This window comes from Solanum lycopersicum, chromosome 10 (assembly GCF_036512215.1).
Source record: "Solanum lycopersicum chromosome 10, SLM_r2.1".
Lineage (NCBI taxonomy): Eukaryota > Viridiplantae > Streptophyta > Magnoliopsida > Solanales > Solanaceae > Solanum > Solanum lycopersicum.
In genome coordinates this window covers 54,384,144-54,393,615 of record NC_090809.1, presented here as the reverse complement: position 1 = coordinate 54,393,615, position 9,472 = coordinate 54,384,144, and the positions used below count along the sequence as shown (strand labels likewise).

At 32.8% G+C, this 9,472-nt stretch overlaps 1 protein-coding gene across 2 annotated transcripts; it reads left to right on the top strand.

The window, feature by feature from the left end:
• Positions 1 to 343: 343 nt before the first annotated feature.
• LOC104649620 (putative pentatricopeptide repeat-containing protein At3g23330) lies at positions 344 to 3,620 on the top strand. 2 transcript variants are annotated; one of them, XM_069290335.1, is made up of 3 exons: positions 344 to 2,688; positions 2,777 to 2,884; positions 3,049 to 3,393. In XM_069290335.1, exon 1 carries the CDS (start codon positions 437 to 439, stop codon positions 1,871 to 1,873), a length of 1,437 nt encoding a protein of 478 aa, XP_069146436.1. In that variant the 5' UTR covers positions 344 to 436; the 3' UTR covers positions 1,874 to 2,688; positions 2,777 to 2,884; positions 3,049 to 3,393. The 2 variants fall into 2 exon arrangements, with proteins under 2 accessions (XP_069146436.1, XP_069146435.1); XM_069290334.1 differs by having other exon boundaries at positions 2,777 to 3,620.
• The last annotated feature ends 5,852 nt before the right edge of the window (positions 3,621 to 9,472 follow it).

Below are 9,472 nucleotides of genomic sequence, written 5' to 3'. Positions count from 1 at the left end.
GGGATAATGCACAAGTATCCCCTCAACTTATGCCCGAAATCTCAGAGACACACTTATACTATATTAAGGTCCTATTAGTCCTGAACTTATTTTATTAATTATTTTTTCGACCTACGTGACACTATCTTGTGGGCCCAACGATGGTTGACTTTTTTTTTTAAACTTGTGCCACGTAGGCTAAAAAGGGTAAAAAAAATTACTTATAAAATAAGTTCAGAAGCTAATAGGACCTTCTGAAATTTCGGATATAGGTTGAAAGGTTACTTGGACATTTTCCCTACATATATACTGTTATCCTTTTATGTCTTGCTAAAAATTATTTAAATTAATAATTATCTGCAATTCCATCTATTGTTGTATCTAAGTATTTTCATTTTCTTTAAAAGTAGTTTAGTAATGAAGTAAATTTACAACTGTCAACTGACATGATTCAGGTATGTTTACTCAATCGCAGTTCGAAACAGGCCCAAATTCCTCTTCCATCACTAACATTTTCCACCATTGTTGCAACTCAAAGAATCTCAGAGCCATTAAAGTATTTCAAGCACATCTAATTAGAACTGGGTTAATCTTCATCTCCACTAATTTTCAGTTCAAACTTGCAACTTCACTTCCCAACAACAACAAAAACAACCATGTACAGAACTTCACCAACTTCTTCAAATTCCTCAAACCCACAAACCCTTTGCTCTTAAATTCAATTCTTTCCCATTTTTCCCAAAATGGGTTTCATTCTCTTGCTCTTCGTACATTCTCTTTCATGCATTTTGGTGGTATTGGCATTGATTCATACACGTTGTGTAGCTCCATTACAGCTTCATCTGCTGTGAAAGATGTGAAATTTGGGCGAATGATTCATACCCTTGTGCGGAAATCGGGTTGGTTTTCTAGTGTTTATGTGGGGTCTGCTTTAGTGGATTTGTATGCGAAGTCGTTGTGTATCAAGAATGCAGCTAAGCTGTTCGATGAAATTCCTTTGAAGAATACAGTTTGCGTGAATGTAATTCTTTCAGGTTATGCTGAAGCTAAGATGTGGATGGAGGGAATGGCATTGGTTAGGAAGATGCCATGTTTAAATTTATGTTTGGATGATTTCACTTTTTCAGCTGCTTTGCGTGCTTGTGTTGGGCTCTCTGCATTTGAATTGGGAAAGCAGATTCATGGATGTGTAATTCGAAAAGTTCATGACATGGAATCCAATGAGTTCCTGCAAAGCTTGTTGATTGATATGTATGGCAAATGTGGGTCAGTGGAGAAGGCTAGGCATGTATTCGATATGGTTGGCTTTAGATATGGAGAAAGAAAGAGGGATGTTGTTCTGTGGACATCAATGCTCAGTGTTTGCGGAAGGAATGGGAAATTTGAAGAAGCGATTAATCTGTTTGATGACATGGTAATGGAAGGAATCAAACCAGATGGTGTAGCATTATTGACTGTTCTCTCCGCTTGTAGTCACACTGGCCATGTAAATCTTGGAATGCAGTACTTCGAATCAATGACATCTAATTACAGTTTGGAACCCAGTCCTGAGCACTATAGTTGTGTGATTGATTTACTGTGTCGTGCAGGTGAGTTGGATAGAGCATGGAGCTTAATCAACGACTTATCTTACAAAGAGAATGATAATTTCACTGTTACCATGTGGGGGGCCTTGCTTAGTGCGTGCCATAACTTTGACAATGTCGAACTAGGTAAATTAGCTGCTCAAAGGGCACTAGAGTTAGACCCTCAAAATGACGGGGTTTATGTTCTGCTATCTAACATGTATGCGAGGAATGGTATGTGGAATGAAATTGAGATGTTGAGGGAACGGATAAAAGAGAAGGGATTAAAGAAAGACATAGGACATAGTTTGGTAGATATCACTAGATGAGATAAAGGCAATAGTAGAAAAATAAGCTACGTTCTTCTTCTCATGGATTCATTTAGTTAAAAGAAATGGTTTATGAGGTGTGGCACAAACTGTGAGGGTCCTTGTTGATTTCCATTTTGTATGATACATATCTAAAATGATTAGAGTATACTGTAAGTGCAGTTATGATGTTCAAGATGGCTTCTTTATGATTTGGTGCATACTGTAAGCACAGTTATGATGTCCAAGGGGGCTCATACATGGGAGTGATGCTACAAGTTTGCAGCTCAAGTTAGATTGTTGAAAGACCATGCATCATTGTAGACTTGTTTCTTGAATGTGCAGCGGCAGAGCAATTAGGGCAGTAGAATGCTGAGGAAACCAAGGAAACCTTTTCAAATCCAAATATTCCAGGACAAGGAAACCAAAAATATTGATCAAATTGACATTAAGCTAAACAAGGAACTTCTACGGCAGAAGAGTGCCTCTTCCATCTCAAGAAAGAGCTACCTAAGAGAAATCTCAGTTTTCATTGAAGCTCTTAATTTTTCTGTTGGACTTGAGGTGGGATGAACCAAATTCTTATATGTGAAGTGACAATGGAGAGAGAGGGCTGGGACATGACTTTGAAATGCTTGGGCTTAATGAGCAATGTAAGGAGAGTTCTACTGGCAGTGAAACATGATGGCAGAGAGATAGGAGGAATAATAGGAGATAAAAGAAGAAACTCTGGCAATCCAATGTAACATCTGTTGGACACGATAGTAACTAGTGCTGCTTGAAGCACACCAAGATAACAAGAACTAACTCATCTGGAAGAGTAACCATAATCCTTTGTAAGTTTCCTCATATTTGAAGTATAAAGATTACGACTAAATATCGAGAAATCACTTGCTCTTAATTCTTAACTTCTGGGATGGTCAGGAATCAAAATGAAATGGGTCCTAACAGCAGATCCATTGACTAATAATGGACAGATGAGCTATATGAAAGGAAGACAAAATCATATACTAAATATGCTTGCTGCCTCAGGTGAAGGATGAATTTATTGTTTGTTTTTGTCATCATTGTGCATTGATATTAATTTTGCTAAATTGTGGAGGACTGAAGTATTGCAATAGTCGTTGGAAGTTAGAGAACTTTCAGAACAATAATAATAGCGAAGTTGTGGAACCTGATAGTTATGTATGTGTAAGGTGATCCTCATGGTTCAGCTGGACATGTTCGACTTTCATGGTATAACAAGAAATAAGCTGGGTTGGATCGTCTAAGGCATGTATGGAGATAGAATATGAGCTTTGCTGTTCAAAGATATCCAGATATCTCCAAGTGTACCACCATTAACAACTAATGCATAATTCATCCAAATTAAAATTGTAGCTCAACAGTTTTTCACTGTGAAATTCTTTTATCAATTTATTGTAATAAAGAGAAGATATGGTTTGATGGTTTATTCAGTGCTGGAGTTGCAATTTCATATTGCAAGATTCAGAAGGTAGTTGAGCATCATAGATGGACAGCATCTACATTTTATACCTGCCTCTAGTTCTGAGTTTATTATAACTAGATGTAAAGTAATTGTCTTATTCTGCTGAGCTTTGATGTAAAATTTCTTTTTCATTTTTACTTGATATATGATGTGCTTGTAATTTCTGCAAAGTAGAGTCATGAGAAAGAATTACAAATGTACCAACTATAAGAAGACATTGAACTAAAATGTTTTCGAGTGGAGTTGTCCAGAGATTATTCCATTAATTTTTTCTTCATATGTTAAATGTCCTCTTTGATACTCTGCTAAATACTTGGACACTTTTGGCTTGTCCGGACTACGAGCATTTCCAACCCACCTCTATTTGACTCTCCATTCTCTATATTTGGACTCTCTCTAACCCACCTCTTAATCACCCTTTATTTTCTATTTATAGAGAGGTAGAATAGTAGTTTTTCAAATTTGGATAACTACTATTCACACTCTCTATTTCACTTTTTCAATATTTTATTATTACTTTCATTACTTTTCAATTAACATATTATTTTGTTACATATAATTTCATTAATTCTAACATCTAATATTCATGATTCTTTTTAAATGTAATATATTATTTTAAAAAATATATTATCTAGTATATACTAATTTAATTTCAATTTGTTATAAAATCAAGCTCATAAAAATATAATCATAAGGAGAAGAAGACAAGAGAAGTAGATAGAAGAAGAGAAAATTTCTTCTAATTCAAGTGAATATAAGTCTCATGTGCATATCATACAATAGTGAAAGAACAACCCTATTTATAGATTGATAAATCACTCCAAAAGTCACCATATTAAGTATACCATAATAAATAGATACATTCTTATCCAAAAAGATTCATGAAACCTAGTGAATATGGATAGTTGTTCATGTACTTACTTTATTGACTATCTACTCATTCAATGGATTTATAACACCCCAATTGGATATCCATAGATATTGTGCCTCGTTAAAACCTTACTAGAAAAAACCATGTGGGAAAAAATCCTAGTGAAGGAAAAAGAGTAAACATATCTTTTGATAAGCATTATTTGTTGCCTCATTAAAAACCTTGCCAGGAAAACCCAGTGGGAAAAAACCTCGGTCAAGGGAAAAAGAGTGCAACGCGTATTGTACTCCCCTGATTAAAACATCACTTAATTTCTTGCAATTATGTCTTCGATCTTTGTACATTGTGGTTGGTATATTCTTTTTCAATGAAAAACCACACATTTCCTGAGTATGATGTATCATTTATGTCAACCAAACACACTTTCGACTTGCTTCATCGAGGACTTTTATTTCTGCATAGCAACATTTGCTTCATTGATCGCCAGGATATTATTGTGCCTCCACATGCAAACATAAAGCGTGCTTGAGAAGAGCTTTATGCGGATCAGATAAATATTCTGCATCTGCGTAACCAATCAATTTTGTCTTGGATTCCTCGGAATAGAATAAACCCATAACTATGGTGCTTCGAGGATATTCAATCATGTGCTCAACACCATTTCAATATTCTTTTATCGCGGAGAAACTGAATCTTGCCTGTAAATTTACTGCAAAACAAACATCTGGCCATATATTGTAGTAAGATGCACTAGTGCTCTGATTACACCAAGATATGGAGTTTCATTACCAAGAAGCTCTTCATCCTTCTTTTGAGATCAAACTGAATCATCATTTATGTCAAGCGATCTCATAATCATTGGGGTACTCAATGAATGTGATTTATCCATATAAAATGCATCAAAATATATCTGTGTATGTGCACTGATAAACAAATATTTCATCTGTCAAATTATCAATCAGTAGGTAAAGACAAAATTTTGTCTTACCAAGACTTTTTCGTTAAATACAAGGACAATTAGTGTCATTCTTTTGTATCCTTTTCCTCCTTGACTATTTCAATCCATATAAGGATTCTTGAAGCTTTATTGAAAAAGTTTCTTTCAAACTCTTATATGCTTCAGACACCTCGATTGGTTCAAGGATTTTCATATAACCTTCGTTGTCTAGCTAGACATTACAAATATTCGCTACATGCATTCAAGTTTTTCGTATGTTTCTAGATCAAAACAAACTTCATTGCATTCATCATAGGAGAAAAATATTTCCAAAAATGTCAGAATTTTTGCAACAGATCTTTATGCCCGAAGGCATAAACCGTATTTGATATCTTACGATTATACAATTGCATAATAATTTATTTATACCCCACTGACATTATAGCTTGATTTATGGACTATCTGTCCAAAACGTCACTTTTGTAAATGAAACAATATACTTGAATCATGCATTTTATTTGGCCAACCTTTTATCTGTCCACACTATATGACAGATTTGAATTCAAGATCCTCGTCACAATTTATATCATTGAGCGCTACCTCATATAAAAGATACCGTCGACAGTTATTTGATATTAATTTTAATATGACATAACTTATCGAGATCTCTTCAGTTTTTCTCATTTTTCAGGTACCTGAACCTTTTCCAAGGTTGTATGAAGTGTTATGTCGCTCTTTTATAGCACTTGCCTCATTATATGACCATATTGATATTTGTTCTTCTCTTCTTTAAGAAATTTTATATCTGGAATCGATTGGTCTATTATGCTTCTGGCGTATCATAGACTTTGTCCTTCAAGGACTTCACATTTTAACATTTGCAGCTGAATTATATCATAGGGTAAGTGCATTCATCTGGCAACTGATTTGCAACATTATGCAACTGAATTATCTCTTGAACTTTAAGTTCACATATTTATTTAACGAGGAAATAGATAATTCATAATTAACCTCACACATAATTTTCAGTTGTCAATCATCTCTCCCCCTAATGTTAGAAAATCTAACATTCATTCTAACCTTATTTTGAAGTTCATCTTTGTGCGTGGTGGAGAAATTAAAATCATAACCGCACATTCAACATTTTAGATGAAAATTATATGGTTCCTGACCCTGAATCAATTTTAATGGGAAAACCTTGTTGATTTTATGCATACATGTGTTGCTACATGTTAAATAAAATTATCTCATACCACATCTTATTTGGGAGTTTTGTTCTCATAACCATGATTTAGCTATAATTGAAGGCATACAATTTCTGCTAAATCAACCAGCATTATCATTATAGTTTCATAATTTGGAATTGTTCTCTTAATTTAACAATTCAAGCAAACAACCTTATCTTGCATAGATGCATTTGTCACATAGTTGCAAATGATCTACATGACAGGTGAATGAGCCCATATCCACCTTTTTATATGTCCCAAAAACTTCAGGAAATTATAATCCCAACCTTAGCTGGTACAATGATCATATTATGAGGAGAACAAACAACACAAGAGAATTCTTGAAGAATCTTTATTTCTTCATCATATAAATCACCTAAATTCTCAATCACGTTTGCATCACATTTAACCGGAATGGTCAACCCAATTGATCTTTATTTTAGTACACTTATAATTTACTTTTACATGTGATTTCATCAGCATGTACATGTTTGTATGGAAAAAACAAGAGGAAAAGTGGGGTAATCTTTTACATAAATATCTATAACCCTCTTCGGTTGTAGTGATTTATAGTCTCAATATTTATTCTCAATTCATCCAAAATTTAAAAAGTTTCTTTTGAGACTTACTACAATCCCAATATTATTCCTCTGATAATAGCACAACTTGTTAGAGCTTGCAATTAATTTTGTGTACTATCACATATTCCATGACACCATCTATATGTTGAACATCTCCTCAAGGATAAATTATATCATTATTGTCATGGTTAAAATTATTATGAGCAACACATGTTTCTTGCTTTTCTTTTGTTGTGACATAGGTACACAATCAATGACAAATTTGTATTGTCACACAATGTATTTGATCATGGCCACAACCTTTATAGGCAAGAATTATTTCATTCTTATTGCCCTTTCGGTAGTTCATAACAAACATATCATAATATTCATGACGTATAAATGTACACGATCATTGGCCGTTCATGTCAAATAAAATTTATTTATTTCTCTCGAAGCTCCTGTAGAGATGAGATGTGGCATATATAATTTTTTTTCAAACCTTCCATAAAGGTGAGTTGTGCATATATCCAACCCACAAATTTTTATCACATCTTGACTCATTCTCATATAGAATGGTCGAGAATTCACGATACTCATCACAAGTCACATTCTTTTCAAGGAATGGAGTAATCATTTATATGTACTTCATTAATTTCATTATAAGTACATTGTCATGTTTTAGAATTCTTCATATTTTCATGACACATCTCAATATCACTTTGAAAGATCAAGTGTACCATCACTTTATCTTCTTGTCTCATGATAGAGGATTTATAAACTTTTCAAATTATTGGGTTGACAACATTCACAAGTCTAATGACTTTTCATACCATTTTGATAATAAAAATTGCCTTCACATTTTAAAGGACTATTTGAAGAATTCATAGTGTTCTTCCTTTTATCATTACCACAATGATGACTAATATAATTCTGTCTCTCAAAGCCCTTATTCATATCATTAATTATTTGTCATCTTTCAGACTAATCATTTACTGCTACCACATTCATATGATTGAATTGAGTAAGTCAACAGGCAGATTTCAGAGTTATCACATGTTGCTACCATATTCTTTTCAAGGAATGGAGTGAATTCAATATGATGAATTTCAAGACATTTCATCAAAAATATATTATTTTTGCCTTAACCATCATTTTATCACTATTATGGTGCATTGAGACTCAAACTCAATGTCGTATCAATATATTATTATCACGGTGCATCAAAATTGATGTTTTACCCTCTTGGTGCGATAGAATTTGAATCTATCGTCTTATCCTCAAACAATTTTCATTATGTGCATCTGGACTTGACTTGATGTCTTACCCTTTTTGGTGCGATGATACTTGAACCCATTGTATTCCACTTAACAAACGATATAATAGATCGAAGTACAACATGACTCACCCTTTGAGTCTTTCAAAACAATCAAAATAATATTCAAATTCATACTATTAAAATTTTATACCTTCTTCTATTTAATTTTTTTTGTATAGCCTGTCATAATTCAACCAATAGTAGTATATGTCTTAGAAAATACATACCTGATTTTATGCAAATAATACCTTGATTCTCACAACAAGATCAATCAAAACATGAGTTAAAGAAAAACTAAAATTCACTCTCAATTGGCTAGAGACTCGTGCTGATAACGTGTTATAAAATAAAGCTCATAAAAATATAATCATAAAGAGAAGAAGACAAGAAAAGTAGATAGAAGAAGAGAAATTTTATTCTTATTCAAGTGTATATAAGTCTCATCTGTATATCATACTATAGTGAATGAACAACCCTATTTATAGGTTGAGAAATCACTCCAAAAGTCACCATATTAAGCACCATAATAAATAGATACATTCTTATCCAAAAAGGTTCATGAAATCTAGTGAATATGGATAGTTGTTCATGTACTTACTTTATGGACTATCCACCCATTCAATGGATTTATAACACAATTAATATATTTTAAATAATTTTCACCAATAATAAAATTTTATTTTATTATTAATTTTCCTTATAAAGAATACACAAAATTAAAATGGTAAGAAGAAAAAATTATTTTAAATACAAATAACAATAGAATACATAACATAATAATTTAAATATAAGAAAAAATACAATACAATACATAACATAATAATTAATTCGCGATGAAACAAAAATCATATCGAAAAAATGTGGAACGTGCATTCGGAGTTTTGCAATTATTGAAAGACTGTCACGTTTTTGGAGAAAGGAGGTGTTACATGATATAATGACTAAATGTATTATACTACACAACGTGATGATTGAGGATGTGCTCTTAATGTACCAATTCAAGATGACGTAGAGGCTCCAACTGCAACGACAGAAACGGTAGATGAAAATCTCCGATTTGAACAATTTTATAGACATAATAAAATTAAGGAGGTAAATGCTCATTTTGAAGTCCTTATGGTAGTAGCGTAATAATTTCAAAAATTGAGTTTTTATGTAATCGTCTTTTACTTTTATTTGATTTTTTCATTAATTTATATATTATATAATAATTTTCTTG